The following is a 27,668-nucleotide window of genomic DNA, read 5'->3' as shown; positions in this document are numbered from 1 at the left end:
CCATTGCACCCCAGCCTGGGTGACAGAGCAAGACTCTGTCTCAAAAAAAAAAAAAAAAAAAGAAGAAGAAATAGAATGGAGAAAGAGCACGCTTTGTGGGGCCTGGCACACCACAAGCCCCACCACGTGACTCTGCTCCCTGTACCCCTGGCGATGCAGCGCTCGCTCTGGGAGCCCACGAATAACTACAGGACAAGCGTTATCACCGGGATGAAGACACACTGGAATACACCCATCATTCCAGCCAGCTGGGGAGGCAGGGAAGGGAGAGGACCATTTGGGGAAAAGGATATTAACGGTTCCAGCCAACAGGAGTCCCTCATCACCTTTAATTCTCCCAAAGGAAGCCTGTCCAGGTTGAGTTATCTTCTGTGGGAAGGAAAAGCGGCTCTGGCCCCTTTAACCTAACACGGATCATAGAGCAGAGAAAATATAACAGCCCCAAACCACTAAGCACTCTTCAACTAGATTTTCTTAGCCCTGCCAGAGGCAAACGGGGGCTGCAGCTAAAGGAATGACATGTGTATTTTCCGGAGGAAGTGGAAGGCCTACGGGCCAGGCAGAGGCAGTGGGGATCCCCCGGGAGCTGGCAGGGCATCTGCCCAGGTGACCTCAGAGACAGGCCCTGGCCTGGGCAGACAGGCTGAAGAGGTGGCTGCCGAGTCAGGGTGGATAGCCATGCAGTGGGTCAGCGCTCAGAGCATGGGGACATTGCATCTATCATCGACCCACTCGACTGCTGTGCTGGTAAGTTGCTGCAACATATGCATGAAAATGGCAAGTCTCGTAATTCACCCAGATGGTGGAAGTTCCCAAATTGTTGCTTCTCGAGAGACAGCTGTTCCACCGCTGGGCCATATGGCTCCCCTTGCTCTGTGCTCTGCTCTGGGAAATAAACCACTTTCCACGAGCAACTGCACACATCTTAGAACCGTCTCTTGTTCTTAGCAGGTAATTAAGACCTCCAGCCGAGGCGTCCACATTGTACCGTGCATGGTTTGTACACATGTCAGAAGCTGTGTTTTAAAACTCCATTAAAGTAAATACAGGAAGCTCGTGGGTGAGGCATGCCGGCTTTGCTTCCTACTCAGGGGAACGTCTGCCATCACAGATTCAGCACAGGAAGATGCCCAGAAAGTCAGCTAGCCATTTCTCTGCTCAAGGCAGGGCTAGCCCTCACTGCATTCAGACACGCCCCAGAATGCCGGGCTCGAAGTGACTCTGAGAGGTTATGCTGTTTACCCTCTGACAGAGGCTTGGTTCGTTCCAGACACACAGAGATAAGTCTTACATGCACATTTCACCATTTGAGCTGTAAAGTTATTAACCACTAAAACCTGGGCTTTAGGACCACACTAACCTCCTCAGCGGAAAATCAAGAGCACTGGCTGCCAGAGACCCTGCTTGTCACAGGTAGGCTGGGCCCTTGGACACCTCTCTGCGGTTCTGAATAATTGTTTCTCTCTGGGACACCTATGGGCTGATGCCCAGGTGTCATTTTGATGATACAGACCTAAAATTTCTATCTTTGTTCTCTAGGTGGAAGTGGCATGATCTGCGCACGTCCTAGAGCAAACAGAGCCGTGAGCAGGCTTCTCCATTTACCAAGCTGAGCTCCTGCACCGCACTTCCGTGATGCGGACTATGAGCTCGGTGATATTTATTTATTGTTCTAACCAGTTTTAAACATTTTCTTTCTTTTTTTTAGAGACAGGGTCTCACTCTGTTGCCCAGGCTTTAACAATGGCACCGTCACAGCTCACTGTAACCTCCAACTCCTGGGCTCCAGCAATCCTCCTGCCTCAGCCCCCCAAGTAGCTGGAAATATAGGTATGTACCACCACAATTAGCTAATTAAATTTTTTTTTTTTTTTGGTAGAAATAGGGTCTTGCTCATATCAGATCCCAAGTTGCCTGAGCTGGCCTCAAACTCCTGGCCTCAAGCAATTCTCCTACCTCAGCCTTCCAGAATGCTAGAATTACAGGCCTCAGCCACCACACCCAGCCTCAACATTTTCTCCAGGTAGTCAGGGAGGGGTCCTCTTCACCCCCAATCCTATGCTTATGCACCCAGGGTTCCTTCCCAGATCTGAAAATTCGATTCCGTTTGCCCTTGGCCTAGCAGTCTAGCTGTCTCTGCATTATCCTGCCATACTGGATAATAAGTGTTGACACTCAGAAAGCACTTACCGGGTGCCATAACCTTTCCAAGCATCTTACATGAGTTTATTCACCTACTCTTCCCAGTAGTGGAAAGCACTATTATCCCCGTTACACAAATGAGGAAACTGAGGCACAGACGGAATAAACAATAGGGTTCCCCGGACCAAGTTCCATCCCAGCAGCAAATAAGAACTAGAATAGGAACTGAGCGGGACAGCTGGCTGGATAGGGGATGGGTGACCCCACACGGCGGGGGTCAGACCACCAGCCGCAGCCATATCCCATCAGCTAAAACCTGTCCACCCTCCGCCTCCAGAGATGCCAGACACAGAAACTTCCAAGTACCACCGTGGAGCAGCTAAGTCTGCAGCCCACTGGCCATAGCGGAATGGTTATTATAAGCATAAAAATGACGCCAGATACCTGGGTTTGACTTCCGGTTCTAGTGCTTCATTCCTGTGTCACCTTGGGCAAGTTACACAACCTCTCTGTGCCTCCATTTTCTCATCTATGAACTGCGAATGTTAATAGTACCTACTTCATAGGCTTGTGAGGACTAAATGAGTTAGTGATGAGGCCTAGCATATAGTCTGTGCTATATAAGTGTTAGCTACGTTGATGATAATGAAGGAGGAGGAGGGAAAGAATAAGAGGACGATGGTAGAAGACAAAGTGAAGGAAGAAGAAGAGAAGAATATTATTATTTCTACTGCCAGCCGGTCAAAGTGGGAGCAGTCGGGGGCTGGCGAGGACAAAGCCCCATCATATTCTCTTGTGGCATAGGGCTACCACTCCTATTTTGTAGATGAGGAAAGAGAAACTCAGAGAGGAGAACACATCGAAGTCATTCAGCTGGTTAAAGTGCAAGGCATGGCTGCAACCCAGGATTCCCCGAGCTACAGCTGGACGCTCCACTGCATAGACCTCCAGCCACACGTAGGGGCCCATTCTTTTCAACTTAAGGTCCTGGTAGTCCCAGCTTTTTCTGCATCAGTGCCATGGAAACCCAGCTCCACTGCTTCCTGGCTATGGGCCCTTGGGCAGATCATTTCACTCCTGTCTCCGCTGTCACATGTAGAGACAGAAATATATTACCGTGGCTGGGTGCAGTGGCTTACGCCTGTAATCCCAGCACTTTGGGAAGCTGAGGCAGGCGGATCACCTGAGGTTGGGAGTTCAAGACCAGCTTGACCAACATGGAGAAACCCCATCTCTACTAAAAAAAAAAAAAAATACAAAATTAGCCAGACGTGGTGGCACATGCCTGTAATCCCGGCTACTTGGGAGGCTGAGGCAGGAGAATCGCTTGAACCTGGGAGGCGGAGGCTGTAGTGAGCCGAGATCACATCATTGTACTCCAGCCTGGGCAACAGGAGCAAAACTGCCTTTTTTTTTTTTTTTTTTTTTTTTTTAAAAAGGCTGGGGGGCTGGGCGCGGTGGCTCAAGCCTGTAATCCCAGCACTTTGGGAGGCCAAGGTAGGTGGATTACGAGGTCAAGAGATCGAGACCATCCTGGTCAACATGGTGAAACCCCGTCTCTACTAAAAATACAAAAAATTAGCTGGGCATGGTGGCACGTGCCTGTAATCCCAGCTACTCAGGAGGCTGAGGCAGGAGAATTGCCTGAACCCAGGAGGCGGAGGTCGCGGTGAGCCGAGATCACGCCATTGGACTCCAGCCTGGGTAACAAGAGCAAAAACTCCATCTCAAACAACAACATCATCAACAACAACAACAAACTGGAAAGACACTGTGAGAATAAAATGAGAAAAAAAATGAGGTAACATATGTAAAGGCCTGACACCAAAAATGGGAGCCCCTCCTTTCTCCCTCCCTCCCTCCCTCCCTCTGTGAAGGCAAGTGTCCTCGAGGAAGGTCACTGTCTAGAACGTGCTCCACATGGGGCTGAGCTACAGGTTTCACAGTCTGGTCACCGTTAGCTCACTTTTCCCCTCTGCCCACCCCAGCCAAGCAGTTAAGTCCTTTTTTTTTTTTTTTTTTTTTTTTTTAGTTAAGTCTTCAGGAGAAACTGTGAAGGCCTGTGACAGCCTGTTTGGGGATGCAGTCTAGGAAGAAATGGCCCTGCCCTGGAGAAGCCTCTCACGCACATGAATCTACATATATCCACCATCTTGAAACAAACCAAATGGCATTTCCCAGGATGTTTCATGATTCTTTTCTAATCACTTTGCCTCTCTTTGGTTCTTCTTCCAATTAAGGATGGGAATTGCATTTCTCCATTTTAAACCTCTCCATCGGCCTTGGGTCTCATATAAACCTTGCCCATTGACTTCAAAATGAGAAAACCCTCTACAGTCCCCATAATTTGAACTCATTTCATAGAAATTCAGAGCTGATAGGTTTTCTTACATGTAATGTAAGAAACTAAGACCCAAGGGAGGTGGAATCCATTCACACAGCAAGATGATGACCAGGCAGGTGAACTCCATCTCTGAAAGCCAGGTCGGGGTACACATCTAACCGCACCATGGGGGTTTCAAGCTGGAAGGGGGTGGCTCCCAGCTGGAGGCAAAACGCGAGTCCTTTCAACCTGGGTTCACTGGCCTCCTGCTCCTCCTCAGAGCCAGAAGCCAGCATGGGGGCGGAATCTCAGGTAACAAATGCTGCTGAATGCCTGGGTGCCGCAGAAGCCCCTCCAACCAAAACTGTCCCATCAGGCACCAGATGGCATTTGACTTTGGGGCTGAAGACCTCAATAGATTCAAATCTGGCAACCCACAGAAAATGTAGCCCCAAACCTGGATCTTGCCTCGGGGTGGGGTTTCCATGCAGAGATGCAATTAAAAAATGAGGAGCAAAGGAGAAGCATGTGCTCTGATTAGGAAAAACAAGGGCGGCCCCTCCTACAAAGCCACAGGGCTCCTCCCAGCACTTGCACCTGCTCCTTGATTCTCGGGTCCAGATAGAAGGAGCCCCAAATAAAGGAAAGGAAAAAGCAAGAGGAAGAGGAAGAGAGAGGCAGAAGGGGGAGAAGGAAGCTCTGCCTGGCCTCCCTTCTGCAAGGCCCGGCCTTGCCATGGTCCTCTCCCTAGCATTAATTCTCTTGTAGTGCTTTATGTAAGTCCACTGGGCAAGAAGATTAAAAGCGACACGCAGAACAAAGCATCCGTCTCCCTAACAAAGGCCCCTCCACTTAGTAAATTAGGAGCTCTTTGTACCTGACACACTTTTAAAGGGAAATCTTCAATTACCATGTGCTGGCAGGGCTGGGCAACGAAAGGCCTGTCCAGTGACTTTATTCTCCAAGCCCTGAGCAGGCACTGAAATGGTTTTATGTAATAGAGATACTAATCTAGTCCATATAATTTTGAGCATCCTTTATGGAGGACTGAAGGACGTTTGAGCCCTGCGGCTGTTTCAAAGAGAATTTCTGCAGCTTATGCATTTACCTTGCCAAAAGCTTAGCTGAGCAAACAAACAGTCTTCTAAATCACACTTGCTGTTGATTTACTATCAGGCCTCCGCAGTTTATTCGGTGGCTGGAACCTTCTGGATAAACAGAGGCCAAGGCTATAGTCCCTGCACCTGGCCACCCCAAAGGGCTAGGGCCTGCCTTTAAGTTGTGGCCACTCTGGCTTCCAGATTTGGGAGTTTTCCTCTTTCCAGACAGTGTAGGGTGAAGAAGGTCTAGAGGGGTTAGAGGGGCAGTTCTCTGGCCAGGGGAGGGAGGAAGCCTCCCAGGCTTCTGCCCTTGCAAGGTTCCAGGTCTGCCTCCATTGTGGAGGTGAGATTGATGGTGTCATTTGGCTCCCCTTCCCCACCCCACCAGGAGCAAATAAGCGATTCTGGCTCCCTTGGTGACAATTCAGCACCACGGGCTGCTTAAAACGGGGAAGGAGAAAGGAGAGTCAGAAAAGACAATGGGGAAGGTGACTCTCAGGAGAATCCAGGGAGAAGGGAAGCCACAGACTCTTTGGACATGTTAAGTGTGAAGTTGTGTACTTGGTACACAGGTTACGGGGGGCTGTTTGGGGGCAGACACGTAATATGCACATTCAGCAATACATGCAGAACATACATGTGCACGTACACGTAAGGGGAGTGCTCTGCACACAGCAAAACACCAGCTCTCATTAAGATACATGTGTGTATGCAGACATAAAAACAATGCTTTCCATAGCACCTTCCGCATGCCTGGCATCATTCTGAGCTCTTTACATACTTTCACTTAATCTTCTCAGTGATGCCACAAGTAAGGTACTATTGCTATCCTTTTTTACAGGTGAGTAAACTGAGGCACAAAGAAGCTAAGTAATTTGCCCAGAGTCACACAGGCAGCAGTCTGGGTATACGCTCTCAGCCTTGATATCAGCCAGTATAACGTGCCTGCAGAGACTTCCCTCATGTGGGTTGGTAGCAGCCTCTGCACATTCACACTCACAATCCCATATGCACCACAACAACACACAGCCAGACATCAGAGCAGATATGCCCCTTCGTCAGCGGTCCAGACACATCACATCAGCAAGGTCAAATAAGGGATTCCAGTTCAACTAAGACTAGGGTGAAAGATACCGAACGGTAAAATATTAAAATGTTCCTGTTCCCATTGGTAAATGGTTGCTTACTCTTCCAAGTCCACCACCTTCCTATCCAGCAACTACAGGGTTAACAGCTAGCCACACAGGGGGCCTCCAGGACATCCTCCATTCTAACTTGGAGTTCAATGTTTCTATTCTTACCCCCCAGGTATAAACAGGGAGGGGACAGTGGAATGTGTACCTGCAACAAGGGACCCTCCTCTCAGGCTCTCCACTGGGTTTGGCCTCTGTCGGGTCAGCATGGTGTAAGGAGTGTGCAGCTCCCCAGCCAGTCCCCACACTGCCTACTTGATGGGCAGCTAAGCAAGGCTCTTGAAAAATAGGTCTCCACCAGCCTGGCCAACATGGCGAAACCCCATCTCTACTAAAAACACACACACAAAAAAATAATAATAATAATTAGCTGGGCATGGTGGCCCGCACCTGTAATCCCAGCTACTTGGAAGTCTGAGGCAGGAGACTTGCTTGAACCTGGAACACAGAGATTGCAGTGAGCCGAGATCGTGCCACTGCACTCTAGCCTGGGCAACAAGAGCGAAACTCTGTCTCAAAAATAAATAAATAAATAAAGATAGGTCTCCAAAGACATTGAAGTGGCCACTGGGAGGCAGCGGGAGGCTCTGAGCTGGCAATCTCACCCTCACTGAGGCCATCGGCAGCCCCCACCGAAGAGCAAGCATGAGAGGAGATTTGGGGACTGGCCTGCCCATTGTCCCCAAAAGCCCATTCTCGGCCAGGAGGGAGGAACGTGCAAGGCAAACCGGGAGGCGCTCCGTGAGGACCCGCCTCCTTCCTCCCACATCCCTCTAGTCACTGCTGCCCTAAGTCTTGGAAGCTCGGCTCTCACCTAGAGGTGGCCTCCCGGATTCTGAGACAGTAGGCTCAGTCCCCACAGAGCCCCAGAGCAGAGTCCCCAGACCCTTCACCCACACGTGACATGAGTACAGATACCAGAACTCTGACAGGGGCTTTGGAAATCTGAGGTCTCAGAGGGGAGGGTAGCGGAGGGGGGAGGGCTCTGAGCAGTCCTCAGACCAAGGCCCTGTCTGAAGCAGGCCACCCTCCACTCCAGACTCTCAGGATCCTGCCCAGAGACTACCCCTTTGAGTGTCCCTCGAGGGTCCCCTGGAAAAGCCAGCCCATGCATCCTCCTAGTCAACCAGCCTGCAGGCTCCTGCGCTGGGCACTACGGATACAAAGAGATCCCACGTTCTGGGCCCTCAGGAGCTCATGGCCCAGTGAGAGAAATGATCAACACGTTGACCACAGGATCTGGAGTGAAAGGGACTGCCATCGAGACAGGGCAGTGAGGGGGAGGGAGGTGTTGAGTGGGGCTCCCGGACAATGTTAGGCTGCACACTGAGTTTTCAAGGACTGCTAGGCAGAAACGGACAGAGCAGGACTGGGGGTTCAAGGAAGCGACTGCAGCCTCCGTGAAGCCCCAGGGAATGAGAGAACGCGGAGAACCCAAGCACCTAAGTGAGGCACAGAGGCTCGGCGGTCAGGTACCGGAACCTTGAGGAGCAAGACACAGAATAACAAGTATCACGCGAAGGACCCTGGGGAATGAGCTGAAGTGGGCAGCCCTGGACGGAGAGAAAGAAGAAAATGTCAGAAACCACTGCAGTGGGGCAAGGCGGAAGTGGAATGGATTGGAGGTGCCTCCATTTTCCAAGGCTGGTTTCTGTGCCCCTACTATGTGCCTGGCCACTGTAGACTCTACAGTGATCTGTGTTGAGGAGACAGAAATTTTAAAAATGTGTATTCTATGCCAGGTAGTGATAGTGCAAAGAAAAAACCAAGGCCAAGAGGGTAGAGAACAATGTCAGGGAAGAGGCTGCCATTGCAGATGGAGCGTTCAGGGAAGCCTCTGAAACACGGTATTTGAGCGAAATGAGGGATGGGCCATCTGGTGGCACGTGGCTCTCTGGGGTAAGAGCATTCCGGGCAGAGGGAATGGGAACTGCCAAGGCTTCCTGGGTGCAGCAGGAGCCAGGAGGCCAGCGTGGAAGGCACGGAGTGGGAGGAGGGGGGTCACAAAGTCCGCTGGGGCCAGGCCTCCTAGGGCTTGCAGCATCCAGCAGCAAACACCCAGCAAGAACCAGACATCCAAGGTATGAATTCAGAAGATGAAAAGGGGGCCATTGGCATGTTCCCACAAAGAAACTGGCACTGAGACTGGCTACTTCATGGGCTTCAGCTGGCCCAGGAAAACCCAGAAAGAGAGCTTACATAAATGCCCGACTGCTTCTGACACAACCAAAGGCTTCCCTTCAGAGGCTGCCCAGCGCGGATGGCAGAGGCTTAATTACAGCCACAGCTGGTGATTAAGAAGCGGCGCCTCCATCCTCCCACGGCTGCCACGGCTGCGACGGCACGAGGGGCCCTGCTGGAACTCGCTACAGGTGGGCAAAGTCCTGCCAGGGAAATCTAGAGCCTGGCCAGCAAAACCCAGCTGCCAGACCCCACGTCTTCATCCCCTTGACCAAGTCCTTGAGCCCAGCTGCCCATGGCCCACCCCTCCGCGCATGCTGTCCATAACCTGTCTTTCTCCACCTTCACGGGTGGTCCACACTGCTGCCCCCAGAGCAACTGCTCCCTGACACCACCTCACGCCATCACTTGCTATGTAAACCCCTCGATGACCTCATGAGATTGTCCCGGCAGTGTCCTGACCCCACCTGCTGTCTGTCTCCCACCTCTCGCCTTTGCTCAGGCTGCCCCTCTGCCGGAGAATGCCCTCCCTCACAAAAGTAAGCCAAGAACAACAGCTAAGTTTTGCTAAGCTCCTCCCATGCCACGCCCTCTACTAAATGCTTTATTTGTAGCAACTCACTGAATCCTCATAGCAGCCCAAAGAGGTAGATATCCAACAGGCTATTTTACAGATGAGAAAGCCGAGGTACAGAGAAGCAAAACAACATCCTCAGGGCACATAGCTAACAGAGGAAGCGAGTGGGCCTCACGCCCAGGCCAGCTGAGCTCTGAAGCTCAGTCTTACCCATTGCCTGTCTCTTGTGCTCCCGGTGAGTTCCTACTCATCTTTCAGACTCAGCTCAAAACTCACCTCCCGGAAGGGGTCTTCCTTGACCCCCTTTCCTCCCATCTCTAGATGAAGTTAGTTGCTTCTCCCTAAGAGGTCTCTCAGTATTTGGGGTATGAGTCTATTTCACTCACTCACTCAGTTGAGTGATGGGTCAGTACTCAGTGCTGGACGCCGTGCCTGGCCCTGGGGAAAGCCTCGGAGAGACTCGATCCCCCTGCCTCAGGAACTCACTTCTGAGTGGGAGAGACGGACAGGCACAGCAGCTTCACAACCCGCAGGACCAGGGTGCAGAGGGGCCCAGGGCTGGCAGGGCAAGGGAGAGACAGGATGGTGGGTGGGTAAAGAGTACTTGGACCAACCACCGTGTGGCCCCCAAACGAGGAGTTCCCGGGTCGAACAGGAGGAATCTAAAAAAGACATTAACAGAAAGGGGAAACCAGAGACCACCAAGCATTGCGGGTGCCCAGACCCTGCATTCACTCATTCAACAGTCATTTATTAAGGGCCTGACAAGCACTAACAAGTGGACAAGGACAAATCTGTGGTAGTTTCGTTTCTCACTGCAAATGAATTAATTGGCATCAGGGTTAAGCATCAGTATTTATGAGTTTGGTCAGTGTGAATCATCACCTGGAGCTCAGCTACTCTGAGCATTCTAAATCAGTCTTCTAAGCCCGCAGACTGGGGACCAGACCACGGTGGTTCCATTAACCCTGACCACTCCGTGGGGGTCTGTCGGGGCTGGCCGGGCAGCCATGTCTTCCTCGTCTCCCTATTTAAAACTGTGCTTTTCCTACTGTGATGGCATCTCTCTCACTAGACCATGTGCTTCTTATTCATCTCTGCATCCCCAGGACCTAGTAGTACCTGCAAGGCATAGATCTCTAATTAATAATAAATGGTGATGGATGGATGTTGTTCTTCTAGGTAGCAAAGCTCAGCACCAGGTGCTGGTGACCCAAGGGAGTGCCATCAGCACTGCTTCTGGTGATGGCAGCAGGCAAGACTCCTTGGGGAGCCTCTTAGAGGTCAGCAGGGCGTTCTCTTACCTAGTAGCTAGGGAGAGGCTGAGTTGCAGACAGGCCTAACCACTCTGCTCACACGTATACCCTTTCCTCCACCCCCTACACCCTCTTGCCACCTTGATCCTGGCACCTATCAAGACCCACCTTAGCCAAACTTTGAGCTCCAATCAGTATAGCCTCAGTCCCCCCTTCCCCGCCCCCTCCAAGCCTCCTCACCTGCCCTCTTGACTGACTCCACCTCTCTCTTCTGCCCACAGGTTTCTCATACTGAGAGAAAACCCACTACAGGAGGGGAAAGTACAGGGTTTGAAGTCGCACCTATCTGAAATCCGGGCCTGCCACTTATCCACGTGGACATGTCACTTAGCCTCTCTGAGCTTCAGTTTTCTGCCCTGTAAAAGGGCAGTAATAATAATGCTCACTTCTCCAGTCTGTACTGAGCAGATGATATGCTGGATGTGAAAGCGCCGGCTAAATCACCAGACATTACACCATTGTCATTATTATGGTTGAAAGTTAGCAATCGGTCCAAGAAGGCACTGAATTAAACATCACAGAGGCTGGTTATGAACCCCCTCCCACTTCTCTGTAAAACAGGGTCAGTTCCAATGACATGCAGAAAGTGCTAATGGAGCTCTCATGCTACAAAAGTGCCCCCCAAATATAATAAAAATGTTTTAAAATGCATAGCTAAGCTCTAAGGGGAGCAAGGTAAATTCCTAAGTGTAGGGGAAAGGGGGAGTTTATAAGAGAGCAGAATGTGAGGTGCTGAAGCCAAGGTTGCCCAGGGAACATCAGACGTGGCTACAGCCACCACCCCCACCCCCAGTGCAGGCTGGGAGCCAGGGACTTAACACCCACACAAGGGCAGACTTGGCCTTGGAAGGCGCCAGCTCCGTGCAGGGGAGATTAGAACATGCTGCCCACCAACCTAAAGCAAAGTATTCCGGATGGAGAAAAAAAGTCTCCCACAATAAACCAAAAAACCAGGAGAGGGAGACAGGCAGTGACTGCTGAAGGGGCATGGGGTCTCCTTTAGGGGTGATTAGAGGTGATATTTGTACATCGTGAATATACTAAACGCTACTAAATTGTGCACTTTAAAATGATTTTATGGTATGTGAAATTCACATCAATTAAAAGAAAAAATCTGGTCGTGGTGGTTCATGCTGATAATTCTAGCACTTTGGGAGGCCAAGGTGGGCAGATCATGAGGTCAGGAGTTCGAGACCAGCCTGGCCAACATAGTGAAACCCTGTGTCTACTAAAAATACAAAAAGTAGCTGGGCTTGGTGGTAGGCACCTCCAGTTGCAGCTACTTGGGAGGCTGAGGCAGGAGAATTGCTTGAACCCGGGAGGCAGAAGTTGCGATGAGCCAAGATTGCACCATTGCACTCCAGCCTGGGCAACCGAGGGAAGGAGGGAAGGAAGGGAGGGAGGGAGGGGAAGCAAAGAAAGAAAGAAAGAAAGGGAGGAAAGAAACCCTAAGCCTTTACCAAACACAGCGCAAAATCCCAAACCAGGTTACCAAAGAGTGATCTTGAGCCAGGGTAAACCTGAAAATGCAAAACTAATGTGTAGGGTCCTTGTACAATCTGGGGCTTAAGGGAGGGAAAGGGGGGCTCAATTCATAGCAGAAAAAAAAAAAGTACAACCTCTACAAGGAAACAATCTGCTATAATGAGAATCCGCAGGCACCACGGACAGGAGAACTGATACTCTAGGAACTTGAGCTAATAGAACTAATAGCCTGAGATAAAACTATCCGAAAGAGAATATAAAAGAAATATGTTTAAAATAATTAAAGCAATAAAAGGAGGAATGGGATTCATAATGAAAGAATAGGATACGACAGAAAAAGCACGCGCCTATCTGAAAAAGCAGCAATAGAACTCCTAGAAACGAAACATGAAGCTGAAATTAAGACCACAGCAGACAGGTGAATTAGCAGAACTATAGCATCTAATTAACGCATCTAAGGAAAATGCCCAAGGTGCAGCATGGAGAGATAAAGAGACGGAAAATAAGAACTTAGAGACAGAGGATGGAATGAGAGGGTCCAATATATCGGAGCTCCAGCAGGAGAAATTAAGAGAATAAAAGAAATTTTTGAAGAGGTATGGTTGACAATTTTCCAGAATTAAGGACACGGATCCTTAGCTTGAAGAAGACGTATACCTCCGAGAAGTCAACAGTACACTACAAACAAAAAACCCCACACCCAGACATATCCTAGTGAAACTGCAGGGCAGTGCAAGGCAAAGTCCAGAACACAATGGAATGCCACTTCTCAAACTCCTGGAAGAAAATCACTGAAACCCTAGAATGTCACAGGCAGCTTAACCATCGTTCAAGAGCAAGGGCAAAACCAAAGCATGAGACAAAGCGCAGGAACGCCGGACTCGTAGACCTTCCTGAAAGAACTCAGAATCTTTCCAGAAGAAAGCGACTGAACCTAGGAGGGTGATGCAAGAAGAGATGATGAGCAAAGGAACTAAGAAACAGAGGAATTCAGTTCAAATGGAAACACGAATTGTGCAAAGCAACAGCAATAATGAAACGGGAGTACCTAATTCAGCACAGAGTTGATAAGCTAAATTCATGGAATTAAATCTTACACTGCCCAGCCCCTACCCCAAATCCCCTCCCCTCAACTAGAGGCCATCCATGAGGCCAATCTCCCAGACCCTCAGCTGCTGGCTCCCTTGGCCACCATGTGCTGACTACCCCCTAGGGTTAGCACAGTCCCCTTCCCTAGAGCCAACCTATGAGCCCCAAGCCAGCCAGGCCCATCAGCTGCATACGTGCCTAGAGTTTCTGGCGAATTCCTCCACGTCTGGATTTCAGGAAAACCACACTGCAGAGGGTGGCCTCTGGCATTCCAAGCCACCACTTGAGAGGGCCAGAAGATGCCACCTGGAACTTTCACCTTCGCCTTGGGGGAAATCTATGTCGATTAAGAGGAAGCAGGAGAAGGGGGACTGGGCAGAGAGACTCCCCACTCCTTGCCCGATACAGTGAGGCATTTCTCCCTTTGTCCTGCTAAGTACTCAGGAGATGCCCCAAGTACTTAGGAGATGCACCTGTGGGCAGCCTGCTGGGCCTCTTTGTAACCGAGTTGGTTACAAACCGAGTCAGTCAAGAAACCATCCCAGTGGTTCTCGAGTGTAGTTCCCAGTCCAGCAGAATCACCTGGGGACTTGTTAGAAATGCAAATTCTTAGGTTCCACCTCAAATCTTCTCAATCAGAGACTCATGGACTGGAGCCCAGCAGTCTGTGGTATAACAAGTCCCCCAGGCGATTCTGATTTGGGAGCTCACGTGTGAGAACCCGTGGAGCCGAGCATGCAAAACCTGTCTCTTACTAAGTGCTTACCAAAGACGTCTGGATGCATTGTGATTTGTGAGCACCTCCGCCATCTGTATGGGACTTGATAGAAACTAATTCTGCTCACTCAATGTTTCCGGCCCTCTGCCTTCAAGACTAGCTAGAGCCCTTTTCTGTCTACCAAAGCAACCATCAACATGCCAGAGTCACTGCTCCATCAGCCTAGGTCCTGGGGTAAGGCTGACAAGGAGCAGGCCCTAGCTAACCCACAGTGAACACGTAATATGAACAAGAAAGTAAACGTCACTGTTTCAAACCACCACGATTTGGACGTTGTCTGTTATTGCAGTATAACTCCGCGTGCTCATAACTCAGCCCTGCATCATCTGGTTTGATACGGGACTAATATTTTCAAAGAACAGAGCTTCCCAGAATGCCTCAAACTCTACCACATAAGCAACAGTCTGCTTCTTCAAGACCTAAAACTAGCTCCATCTGCAGAGGCAAAAATGCCTCTGTCCTGAAAGAAGGAGAAAGGAAGGCAAGCTTGGAGGGAGGGAGGAGGGCAGGTAGGCAGGCAGGCATTTCTTCCCAGTGATCTCTAGAAAATGTCTCATACCTGATGACCAAAGTGAGCCAGGACTCGGCTGTAGCTGTAGATAATGGCAGCAGCAAGAGGTAGGAGTTGGGCTGGGGTGGGTGGGAAGCTCTGGTACGGATGGTTTCAGGAGAGCTCCCAGATGAGAATGGCAGTCCAAAGGCAGAGGAAATTGTACAGAGAGGACAAAAACAGGGCCGCCCTGCATCCACATCGAGCTCTGTGCTTTCTAGGACACTCTGGGTCCCTGTTTCATCTCTTCCTCCTTCCACACACAGGGATGGTCCGTCCTATGTCACAGCTGGTCCAGAGAGGCAAAGGACCAGCCCAAGACTGCGCAGCAAGTTGGGGGCTGAGTCAGGCAAGGCTTTGACACCTGGGCCTGCTCCCTGTCAGCCTGTAAGAAACAAGGCTCCCAGAAGGTGACTGGAGGGAGGGTGGCATGCTCCTGCCCCGGGCACAGGTGATATTCTTGTGCAGGGTTCAAAGAACTCTTGGTATTCGATGGGTTCTCAGCAGGTTCTGGTGAAGTCGGAGGTTCTCAGGCCTCTGAGGGATGGGGAGGGAGAAGCGGGAGGGGACAGGGCTGCAGGGCACCAGCTCCTGAATGCTCCCAGGCTCACGAGCCTCCCGCTTGGCCCCCAGTGCCCTGGCGCCATTCTTCACCCTCTCACAAGCTCCCTCACCCTGGGGTCTCCATTCTCTCGTGGGCAACTGACAAAGTCCAAAGCCCACATGGGGCCAGTCGGTGCCCCTTCCTTTTCCTCCCATCACAATATAAGAGGGAACAAGAGGATGCTGGTAACAGCTGACGCCCGCCCCTCCAGATTTCCTATGGTAAAGTCTCAAGCCGTGGCACCTGAGGCATGCCCTTATTTGGAGATAGGGTCTTAAAAGGTAATCAATTTCAAATGAGGTCATTAGCGTGAGTGCTTATCCACTATGACATGTGTGCTCATAACAAGGGAATGTGAAGACAGGGGAAGGACACCTGATGTGAAGATCAGAGTCCTGCTGCTGCAGCCGAGAAACCACCAGAAGCAAGGAGGGCCGCCTGGGACAGACCCTTCCCTCAGCCCCAGAAGGAAGCATTCCTGCCGACGCCTGGATCTGACTTCTGAGCCCCAGAACTGTGAGACGATAAGCCCCTGCTGGCCAAGCCGCCCAGCCTGTGGCACTGTGTAACAGCTGCCCTAGGCAATCAATACACCTAACCCAGCCACCCACACCTCCCGCCACAGCCCAGGTCTGCCCTCTGGGGTCTGGCCAGCCTCCTCATGGCCCACCTCCATGCCTTTGCTGTTGGGGTTCCCTCTCCCACCCACCCCTGATGACATCATTGCATCCCTCAAGATGGAGCTCAAAGTCCCATGAAGCAGATGGCGGCACTCTCTCCCACCTCACTCGTCTGCCTCTGTCTAGCCTTTTTCACATCCAGTCTCTGGGCTGTCATGAAATGATCTTGCTGAGTATTAGTCCCGCCTTCCCATCACGAAGGTGCATTCCACAAGGGCAGGGGCCATTAATATTTCTAACTCTTCTATCTCACAGCGCAGTGATGTGGGTGGGCTATAGTAGGTGCTTAATAAATACTGGCTTGCAACACCTTTCTAGTATACCCTGTAGTATACCCGAAGTCCCCTCTGTTGATTAGGCTGCAAACTCCTTGAGGGCAGTAACCATCCATCATCTGTACCTAGGTCCCCGGCATCTTGTGTAGTAGGAAGTAACACGTACATGCTGCATCAGTAACGTGAACATGCGGCAGAAATTATTTACCATGCATCCTGTAAGGGGCCTGTAAGGGTTTCACGGGATACATGAACCCAGTGACCTTGTGCGCAAAGCACTTTATGTTGTTGGTATGTTTCTAGAGGTACTATGCATTTTCCCAGGGACAGGGTCCATGGACCTCTTTGAGCAACTAAAATAAAAGCCAGGACTGAAACAACATAGAGCACCAGTGCCACGGAGGAGGAAACTGACACTCAACAACTCTGTGCCTGGTGAGCACAGGTGTTACTACTCCCATTTTACATGAATGAAAACTGAGGTTCGGAGAGGTGAAGCCTTGCCTGGGTTCATGAAGAGACAAGCGGCCTGCCCAAGCCATCCAAGTGCAGAGACTCTGGAGCCAGACAGCCTGGATTCAAATCCAAGTTCTGCCACTTTCCAGGTGTGTGATCTTGGGCCAGTAACATTAAAAAAAAAAAAAAGCTGTGACTCAGTTTCCCTATCTGTCAAATGAGAGAAATAAGGATACTTACCTCCTAGGGCTATTGGGAGCAGTAGATGCATCGCGTATGTAAAATGATCACAATGGTGTCTTGGCATATGGTGGGTGCTGGGAAGATGATGAAGATAAAGAAGAAGCAGCTGGCAGTGGCGAAGGTTCAAACCCAGGCCCCTGTGATTCTGTGTCGTCACTACCAGCACCCAGGGTGCCACACATCCCATCTCCCTGCCAGAACTCTCCTGTGCCCTCCTAGGAGAAGCCTTCCATCCTGAAAGTGGCTTTTTGAGCTTGGTTTCCTGGTGGACCATCCCACGGTCATCTGCCCAGAAGGTGGTGCCCGGTGGTTATGTAAGGAGCAGGTCAGAAAGTATAAACTGCCCTTGCCAGTCAGCAAGACCTGGCCTCCCGTGCAATCAGGCCACTTAGCACTTCTGCCCTGCTCGTCATTTTCCAAGAGCTTTGCCACCGTTCACCAATGGAAATTAGAAAGGAAATGCGCTCATCCATTCCTGGAGCTCTGTGCTGACGTCCAAACCCCCTTCATAATTTCCCTGAGTCCATCACTATGCCGTGAGCTTGGGCAGGCTGCTTACTCTGTCCCTGAGGCTTGAGTCCCACGTCCTGCCGCTGGCCTGATTGCTCTCTACTCCATGCAGACAGAGCAGCAGCTGTAAAGCCTTAGTCCTGATCTCGCATCTACACCTGGGTCTCCTTGGTTAACCCCTCCTGGGTGAGATGCGGACCAAGGCCTTGCCCTAGCTCAGTCCTCTGCCCCGCTCCTGAGAAACGGCCTTTTAGGTGAACCGCTTTGTATTTTTCCTACAAAACCATCACTGCAGAACCCATTGGAGGGTACATTTTTCATTCATTCTTGTAATGCAATTAGAATTGAGTTTCTCCAGCACTGGGGGAGATGTAACAACAGTAGGGAAAATTGTCATCATAGTCCCAACATCAACACACCCACTCTGCCCAAATTTTCCCTCTGGTGTGAACTCTCTCTACCCACTCGAATGGCAGAGAGAATACTAACAAGGAAAATCACTCTCCAAATGAAGAGACAGAAGCTCTGGGGGTGGAATCTCTTCGCAGTCATTAAATCAGGGCCTCCCGGCTCCTCTGACATTCCCCTGCTGCAGAGGAAACCTTCCACCGCCTGCTGGAAAGTCCACTGGCCCCCTTTCACTGGGTCAGAGGTGAGTGGAGAAAGAGTCCCTTAGAACTCGACTGGGACCCTGCAGTCATTCTCCCAGAAAGGTTAAGTGACTTGCCCGAAGCCCCATAGCTGGGAAGCCCAGATCTGCAGGCTCCTGCTCCAGGGCGCCTCCAATGCACCACACTGCTCCCCTCCCAGAGAGCCTGCAGCTGCCAGCAACTCAGCTCTTGTCTTTCTTGGGGGACGCTAATACCTGTGTTTTTGAGCTGCTCTAGACAAACGGAAAAAGAGGCAATGTTTGTCTTTCATGCACCCACCTCTTCTCCAGTGCCCTCCAAATCCTTTTCGGAAATCTTCCCAGCTCCTGGAACCAGTCCCTCAAAGTCCATCTCACATTTACCATCCTTTTCTTACTGTGGCTTGACATCCAACAACCCCGCCTTCCTTCCTCCCTTTCCCGTTTCCACCCAACCAACTGTCCATCTACGTTCCCATCCATCTCTCCTTCCATCCAGCAAAGCCGTGTTGAGCACCTGCACACCTTAACACCGTGCCAGCCTCCCAGCGCTTCTCCCTCACTCCTCAGAGCACCCACTCCAGAAGGAGCCACTTCTCCCCTATGCCCCGTCAACGCCTTGAACTGACCGGCTTTCATCCACCCTGTAAGGAGGTTGATCTGACGACCCAACCCTTGCTACTGTATGTGCACCAAACTCATTATTCCTTCTGAGCACTGGCAGCAGGCAGGGACTTCTGGAGCCCTTTGCTGAGGCCTGCTGCCTAGGGAGCCGTGGACATCAGCCTCACCTCCCCCCGTCCTGTCCCCTCCCCTTCCTTCCCCACGCGGAGGCCAGCAGCAGCCCCTACGTACGTATGCAGAAGTCTCCGTTCTCATAGTAGCCCGGGCAGCACTGGGACCTCCGCCGGTACATGGTTCGCAGGCCTCTCCGATACGCCGTCTTATAACTGATCCTAAGGCACAAGGGAGAAAGCCACTTGAAAGTATTGAAAATCAATCACTCCCCTTTAGAATGATATTTGTGTTAAGCTATATCGGGGATGCCATTCAATAATTACTTTAAAATGCATGGCGGCTTCAAATACGAAGGAACACAATAAAAAATCAATCGATAGTGGGATTCGGGCTGTTGTGATGCAGAATGTATTACTAACACGGCGCTTACTAAACCTGCTGACTTTTCCCCGATTGCTTCTAAATAGAACAACTGCAGAAGATACTTTCTGGAGTGACATTGTGGAGGGCAACCGTGAACTTCTCCTTAGTTCCTGAAAACACCCAGATTCTGGGCTTGAGGAGCCCACGGGGTGACCTGGACAAGAGTCAGGCCCTGAGGGTTTCTGTGCCCACCCCTCCCACCCCTCTAACAACCCAGGCTGCTCACAGCACCCTGAGTATTGGTCCCCCCCACTTGGGGAACTGAGGCAGAGTCAGCAAAAGGACCCTCCGAGTCCAACTCAGTCCTGGAGAGTAAATTAACCTCCCCCTCACCAAAAATAACACCTCTGGGAGAGGAGCCTCACATGCCATCCCTGGGAATGCCCTGAACTGACCCCTCGCCCTGCAGAGGAAGGAGCTGAGGCCTGTGGAGCCAGAGCACTGGGAGTCAGAGCTTGGCGTCCAGACCTTATGCTGACACAAGTGTTAGGACTGGGTCCCATGCCAGAGAGACCATGAGCAACGCCTCACTCTGTGCCCTGCGGCAGCACCATGACTCTCTCTCTTTATTTTATTTATTTCTCTTTTAGAGCTGTTATTCTTATTTTATTTTATGTTCCTTTCCACTCTCCACCCTTTGTTTTATGGATAAGAAAACTAAAGTTAGTGAAGTTAATGACCCGCACAGCCGCAGAGCCAGGATTCAAGCCTAGCTCACTCCAGTTTCAAAACCTGCCCTCTATCAGGTTTCACAGTGTAGTTTCTGACCTCAGAGATGGCCACAGTGAAGGAGTAAGCAACAAGAAATACTGAGTCCTTAGAAGGAAATCAAAATGGGGCATTCATAGGCAAAGCCCCTTCTTCACATGGAGAATCAAAGTGGGAGAGATTTGAAGCAGCCGCTAGAGATCAGAGAGAGGACGAGACCTGCCCAAGGTCATGGACTGTCACTTGGACCCAACCCCAAGTCTCCGGGCCTTGAAGCCAGGCCTCCTTCCGCTTATCCATCAGCACCCAAGGGGAGCTTGCCCTGTTGTCTCTTCCTCAGCAGCTCAGCAGCAGGGTCTGGTCATCAGAGATGCCTACAGCCTGAGTCCCACGGAGGGCCAGCCCAGCTTGGGGAGAGAGTCCTATAGTACAGGCTGGGACAACCCTCCCATGCCTTAAAGCCCTCACTTCGTGACAAATGACAGTGCAGAACTCTGGAGAAACCGGTGATATTTGGGAATGTCGTAAGCTAAGGTCATTCAACTTTGTCAAAAACCCGTACTGGAAGGAAAGCTAGCCTCAGAGTAAAGCTACTTCCCCAGCACTGAAGGCAGCTCCCGGCAGTTTCAGGGGTTATATAAGCCTCTCAGGTAAAGAATGACTCAGAGTCGACTTAGAGGTCATCCAGCCGGTTCTCCCCACCAAATGGGATTATCCGGAAGCCCCACAGTGGGGGGTGGCCGAGGCATCATCGAAGCCCCTCAGGGGAGAGTTGCCACCCATCGTTTCTGGCTCCCCCATCCCTGTTTGTTCCTGTGCAGGTTGGGAAGCAAGAGAGGGAAGCAAGGCCAGGTGCCAGGCTGCTCTCAGGGGAAGGATGCTGAGTTAGAACATGCCATTCCATACCAAAGCAGACGGATGGTGCAGCTGTTAGCATACACACTCTAGGTCATCAGGAAAGCTGCAAGGCAACTCAATAATTTAGCAAAATAATTCATGTTCTAGGATTACAGCCTGTTTTAATAAGCAGCTACCACCCCAGTGGTGATGAATGGCAGGCCTAGCTTCCAAGTACCCAAAAGAGCCACACCTCAGAGCAAACTTGGCTCTCATACCCGGCTTGCCGGGACTCTGGGAGGAACAGCACTACTATCTCTGCCTCTGCCTTTGACCAGGGCCACAAGCAGCCAACTCTGGCAAAATTAGCGGTGGAGGGAGGGAGAGAGCATTTAGTCCCACCCCCATTCCACAGCCAAATGCTAGAGGAAGGGGATGCAGTAATGGCTGAGTCGCTCCTGTGGGACCACCTTTCTGCAAATAGCAACTATAAAATCTAGGGGAAATTTACAAAATAACTACCTGAAGGCCCTCGAGGGAGGACAAAAGCAGGCAGAGATTGGAGGCAAGTGGACATTTAGAGAAGGGAATGGCGCTGGGTAAGTTAGTGCAACAGTACTCCGGGCAATTAAGATGCAGATAGCCACACACAACCTTGCTTCTTTGAAGAACCACAGGACAAGTCCAAGGTGGACCCAGCAGGCGGCAAGTGAAAAAGGAAATTTTAGAAAGGCAAGAGCCATGAAGAGGGAACCCCACAATCTTTGTAAAATCCCTGCCCAAGTGTCTGGCCACTGATTTATGCTTATGGAGGGCAGATTCCAAGAAGCCTAGTCAAGCCTCAAAATATTAAACTTTCAGAGTTTGGAATTTGTGTTTAGCCAGGTAACCAGGCCGCTAAGACAAACAAAACAACAACAAATCAATATTCTCCGGAGGAACACAGCAGAATCCGGTCTCTACAACATGTCATTCATAAGGCTCAGAATACAATCCAAAATTACTGGGCATATAAAGAAACACACTACCCATACAGGAGAAAAAGCAACCAATGGTTGGGCATGGTGGCTTACGCCTGTAATCCTAGCACTTTGGGAGGCTGAGGCAGATGGATCACAAAGTCAAGAGATCAAGACCATCCTGACCAACATGGTGAAACCCCGCCTCCACTAAAAATACAAAAAAAAAAAAATCAGCTGGGTGTGGTGGCACGAGTCTGTAGTCCCAGCTACTTGGGAGGCTGAGGTAGGAGAATTGTTTGAACCCCGGAGTCAGAGGTTGCAGTGAGCCGAGATCACGCCACTGCACTCCAGCCTGGGCAACAGAGCAAGATGCTGTCTCAAAAAAAAAAAAAAAAAAAAGAAAAGAAAAAGCAATCAATGAAGACCAACCCTGAGATAACCCAGATGTTGTAATTAGCAGACAAGGATTTTAAAGTAGCAAGTATAGCTCTTCTCAAGGTCCCACAGCCAGTTAGCAGTAAAACCCCAAAGAAAACCAGGACTGTGGCATCTCAGCACCGAACAAATTTTCTCATCCATGTGGCTGCCCAGCATGACCCCTGAATCATTCCCAAAGAGGAACTGGGCTCATAGGAGAAAGCAAAGGAAAAAATATGGAGTCAACAGATATTCAGCAACTAGGAAAAGGACCCACCATGGGGTCTCTCCCTTATTCCATTATTCACCTTTCAACAGCTGGCCTCTTACCCTTCAGATACCGTTACTTCACATGTGGCTAATATCTCACACTTTCCTCCACTTTCCCCTGCGTTTTTCAAAGTAAATTTCACATTCCTGAACTTCCTGGACACTGCAGGGTAGGTAGAATAAGGATTATTAGGGAATCCCAAAATAAAGTGTCTTTCCCAGGGTCACCCCTTAAAGCATGTTCTTTCTTCCTTCCTCTTGCCTTTCCCTTAGTGACATGATAACATGGCATGATCTGCACGAGGGCTGCAGACAAGGGTGTTGGACTGCCATGTGCAGTTGTCCATGGTGAGCCACTGCTAAGGGAAGTCTGACCAAGGTGCTGAGAGGTTGCTGGATTCTAGCCTGCATTCTGTTCTTCAAGCTGGATGCCTTGATATGGGGCTACCTTTGCTCAGGAGGCTGTCTTAGGTTTGGTTTTCCCCTAAAGGCAGACCCTGAGAAAAGGCTTATATAACCCTGAGAGGCTTCAAGAATAAGTAGTTTATTTTGGAGGCAATCCTAGGAAGCATTGGTAGGTGGGTGGAAAAGTGAGACAGAGAAGTAAAGGCAGCCCATATACGGTATATTACTGAGCAGATTACTTCTATGGGCAACTGGGGTTCCATCCCTGGAGACTTCCAGGATACATGTAGACCATGACTAAGAGATGTTCCTACCACCCCAAGAATGAGGAAGTTGGGGTAGTTACCCACCAACTCCCCATCTCCCCATCCCTGTAGAGGGATGCCCTCAAGAACGTTAACTTCAGCACTTCTGGCCTGTCCTACCCACAAGCTCTTTCAGCCAGAAAGAAGCCATCGGCAAAGCATCTCGCGTGTTCAGTGGAGGCGCATGACCACATCTGCTCCAGAGGCCTTTTTCTAACTTGCACAGAGGCAAGCCCTGAGAGCCCCGTCATCTGAGAGAGGTACTCACCGGTGCCTGGTGCACTTGAACCAGTTGAGGATGTCTGTGCATCGTGTGTAATAGATCTGATCGAAGGGGTGTGCATACGATTCCTGGACAGTCACAGCGTAGCTGAGAACCAGACGGGAGACGAGAGCTATGATTAGCACTTGGGAAGCTGAGCTGATATTCCGCAGGGCACCTGAGCCCACAGCCCCGAGGCCAAGCTCCACAGCCAAGCGTCCGGAGGTTCTAACCTCCCTGCTCCCAACTATCCCCTCCTGTCCTGAATGCCCTCGCATTCTAGCCTCCCCGACCCCAGGTTGGCCCCAGGAAACATCCCTTGCTGACATTTGGCCCAGATCATTTTCTAAAATTTTAGTTCATTTGTTCATTTAACAGAGAGCGAATAAAGCAGGGAGGGTAGTTTTGTTCTGTGTGCCTCTGGAAGGCAGAGCCATCAAGTTTAAAAATACTTTATATGTTTCTTCCTATCTTTATGATTTTCAAAGAACCTGCTTGGAAACTGGTCTTTGCAGCAACTCCATGAAGTAAGTGGCCCCATTGTACAGAGGAAGAAACTAAGGCTCAGAGAGAAGTGGCTTACCAGCTCACACTGCCGTAGCAATAACTGCTAACATTTACTGAGCACCCCATGTCAAGCCTTTTAATCCATTTTAATCTGTGAAATCTTAGGCAGGTGGAATTGTTCTCACTTCACAGATCAGGAAATGGAGCATCAGAGGGCAGAAGTGGCTTCCACAAGCTCCCCTGTTACGTTCTAACCTATTCTGCCTCTAGTATAGCTGGGGGTACATTGAGGATATGTCCCTGACAGAAGTGGTTTCTTGTCATCCTGCCTGTTAGCTGTAAACCTGGACCAGCAGGTGGAAGCCACAGGGAAACAGATCTCAGCTTAACCAAAATAAGCCTTTCTACCTGCTGGCCCCTGGCAGGGGTTGCATGAAATGACATTCAAGCCAGGATGCTGAAGTGAGGACTCATGAGATCTAAGGAATTAATTTCTATGTAGGTTGGTATTATTCAGTGTTTTCCCCAGAAGGCTCACTGACCTGGGCCAGATGGCCGGGTCCAGGCTGTAAAAGTATGTCTGCCTTGCCTGAGGAAACTGTCTTGGTTAACTTGCAAGGGGTCTGGACAGGCCAGCTCCCCAAGTGGGTCCGCAGCAGGCTCTCTGATGCCTGAAAGGTCAAAGGTCTGGAATCCAGAAGGAGGAGGCCAGAAGCAGTCGGTAATGTTCAGAGGCCTGGGCAGTGGGAAATTCTGTTTCTCTGAAGCACTGGGGATCTAAGGAGGGCTCTCGGTGTGCCCCTACCAGCTGGCACACATCTAGGAAAAAACAGCCCAAACCCTGTTTCAGCTCCAGGCTTGGGGAAACTGAGGCAACTTGACACTCAGCCCAGCCACCCAAAGTCCTCTTCCAACTCTGGGATCATATGATTCTTTGCTCCAATACATTTCCTGAATACCTCACTTAGAGCAAGAGGATGAATGGGAAGCGAGCATGGGGCCTGGAGTCCAAACACGGGGCAGCGGGAAGGGCGAGTTTGAAACCTGTTGCCTGTCAGCGCCATGCCCTGTTATTTGACTCATAGAAGGCTCTGTTTCCTCACCTGTAAATCTAACCAGGTTGTGTGGTTATTGTGAGGATTAAAGGAAGGCAGTAATATTCTCTCTCTCAGGGCAGTGGGAAAATAAAACAAACTATGCATGCAACATGCTTAAACAGTAAGTGTTTAATAAATGCTGACAGGCAATGGTTCACCTCCCGTGCTAGGCGCTGAGGAATCTTTCCTCCCTGACCAAGGTTGGGGAGAGATAGGGAGCAAGACCAGTGCACAGAATGGACTCCCCACCTTTGCTAAGCACTTGGGGGTCCAGCCTCCCTTTTCAGTCCTGACATGGACCAGGGAGGCCAGAGAGAAGCCCAGCAGAATGCTAGAGGGGCAGTCCCGGGGCAAGGGCCGGGCTCTGCAGACGCCCTGGGCTGAACGAGTCTGACAACAAGGCCTTGTACCAGCTCCAAATTCTCTGACCCGAAGTGTGTGCCCCCGGTTTCATGGCTCGGTGGTTTAACACTGCTCATTTGCCAACATGCTAATGAGGGGCCAAATTAATTTTGGAGAGCCAGGCTTTACCAGCCGGGAGAGGTCTTTACACTGGGTTTTACGGTGGAGGGGCATAATTAATGAGGAGCCGCCAGAAGCACTAAGCCAGCTGGGAAATTCTCCCTAAGCGGTCTCCAGGGGCGGGGGTTTCTGTAACAACACAGACTAGCTCCATCCACATACAACTTACAATGGAGCTCAGCTGAAACGATGGAGCAGAAAGCACCCTGGTGACACCAGGCATCACCCACAAGACTTCCTGCTTGGGGCCGGCGAGGCCCAGAGAGTCCCCAGACCTTAGGGTTTCACTCCTTGTCTTCCCTTCCAGGCTGTAACCTTGGCTGATAGCCTAAGAAACCTAGAATGCCAGCTCAGTTCAGCTCACTTCAGACTATTTTCACATTCCAAATGTATCCATGTTGGACGGGTATAGAAAATGAGTGAGTACCAATGGGACTCAGAGAAAGAGGGAAGGCAGAGGGGGCTCTGCCTGTGGGGGAGGCTCCCTGGAGAAGAGGGGCTCCGGATAGAGCCACCGGGGCAGGCAGAGGTGGGCAGCTGGAAAGGAGGCACTCTAGAGGCTGCGATGCCACACAGACAGTAGCAGGAAGCAGCTGTGTCTTAACCGGACCAGACAGATGAAAGGGGTCTCCTGAGGCTGCAGTCCAAGCCCACAGAATAACGTGGGGCTCTTCCGGATGCCTCTCTGACCCACTGGGAAATAAAGGTTTAAATTCACCAAAGCCAGAACAGGCAAGCGGCCTGAGTAACCTCAGAATCACGTAGAAAGCTTATGAAAAATGCCGGGCACAGTGGCTCACACTTGTAATTCCAGCACTTTGGGAGGCCAGGGCAGGCGGATCAGAAGGTCCGAGACCAGCCTGACCAACACAGTGAAACCTGACTCTACTAAAAATACAAAAATTAGCTGGGTGTGGTGGCAGGCGCCTGTAATCCCAGCTACTCGGAAGGCTGAGACAGGAGAATCATTGAACCAAGGAGGTGGAGGTTGTAGTGAGCTGAGATTGTGCCATTGCACTCCAGCCTGGGTGACAGAGCAAGACTCTCCCTCAAAAAAAAAAAAAAAGAAAGAAAGAAAGAAAAGAAACAAAAGTTTATGAAAACTGCAATACTGAGTCAGCAGCATCTCTGGAGACAGGCCCCAGGAGACTTTTTCATATGCACCTCCCATGGGTCTGCCATGTACTAAAGTCCATAATAACCAGTTCTGAAAAGCCAGAGTTGTCAACAAGAAAAGACAGCAGCTGACAAGCATGGTCTTCAAAGCACTTTCATGAGACTGCTGCGCTTGATCCTCCGTCGAGCCTGTGAGGCAAGGGTAATGATTCTCCCCACTTTACAGAGGTGGAAGCAGGCTCAGAGCCTTTCGGAGACTTCCCCAGAGTCACACAGCTTGCAGGTGGAAAAATCCAGATGAATGAACTGAGGTCTTCTCATCATGGATCTTATTTTCTTCTCAATTCACCAAAAAGGGGCACACCACAGTACTGCCTTTTGCTCCATCCTCAACTTTGTTGGGACGCTACATACAGGGTCTGGTCCCCGGGGATCACGCCAGTGCAGACACTGTCCCTCTGTCCCCCAGCTAATCCCTCCTGACCCACAAGTGTCCAGACTACCCCAGAGCTACATCCTGCCTGGCTGAGGTGCCTTTCCCTGCCCCGGGGCTGGGCTGTCCACCCTCATGGGCATGAAGCATGGACACCCCCCAAACCCCACCGCCCTTCTTCCTCTACCATTCCCTTCTCCCCTAGAGCCCTCATCTTAATTTTATTCATTTGATTTATTAACATCTAAGTGGCAGAGTCATCCTGGTCAGCATGGCCAATCAATTCCAGGGTTTAATTCGGTTTTTCCTGATTGGGTCTCTGGTCACTGTCTTTCTGCTCACCAAAATCAATACTTTAACCTTGTGCTTCAAAGTCAGGCCGTCTGCAGGGACCTGGCCCGTTCTCCCAGGACTTAGTGCCACAGCTGGAATGCAGCGTGCTCCTCTGCTGCAGCCTTGGCCTCCCTTCCCCGGCAATACCCTACCCCCACCAGACCAGAAATAGTAGGACCCCATCACCTGTCCTCCTCAGGGCA

The 27,668-nt window shown here is 50.7% G+C and overlaps 1 protein-coding gene across 19 annotated transcripts in view; it reads right to left on the bottom strand.

Moving 5' to 3' along the window:
* MEGF11 (multiple EGF like domains 11) overlaps positions 1-27,668 on the bottom strand; it is a 398,263-nt gene that overhangs the window by 232,179 nt on the left and 138,416 nt on the right. For 18 of the 19 annotated variants that reach the window (XR_012516094.1, XM_074392772.1, XM_039468640.2 and 15 more), the window contains 2 exons: positions 23,464-23,565; positions 18,986-19,086 (listed from right to left, as the gene is read on the bottom strand). Coding sequence is in view for 18 of the 19 variants with exons in the window: in XM_074392772.1 (XP_074248873.1) it covers positions 18,986-19,086; positions 23,464-23,565 (203 nt within the window). In the remaining variant the exon portion in view is untranslated. Of the gene's footprint in view, positions 1-18,985; positions 19,087-23,463; positions 23,566-27,668 lie in introns of those variants that run through there. The other variant, XM_074392787.1, reaches the window with a different exon arrangement.

This window comes from Saimiri boliviensis, chromosome 2 (assembly GCF_048565385.1).
Source record: "Saimiri boliviensis isolate mSaiBol1 chromosome 2, mSaiBol1.pri, whole genome shotgun sequence".
NCBI classification, from domain to species: domain Eukaryota; kingdom Metazoa; phylum Chordata; class Mammalia; order Primates; family Cebidae; genus Saimiri; species Saimiri boliviensis.
Note: the sequence above shows the minus strand (reverse complement) of the source record. Positions and strands in the feature narration are given on the sequence as shown.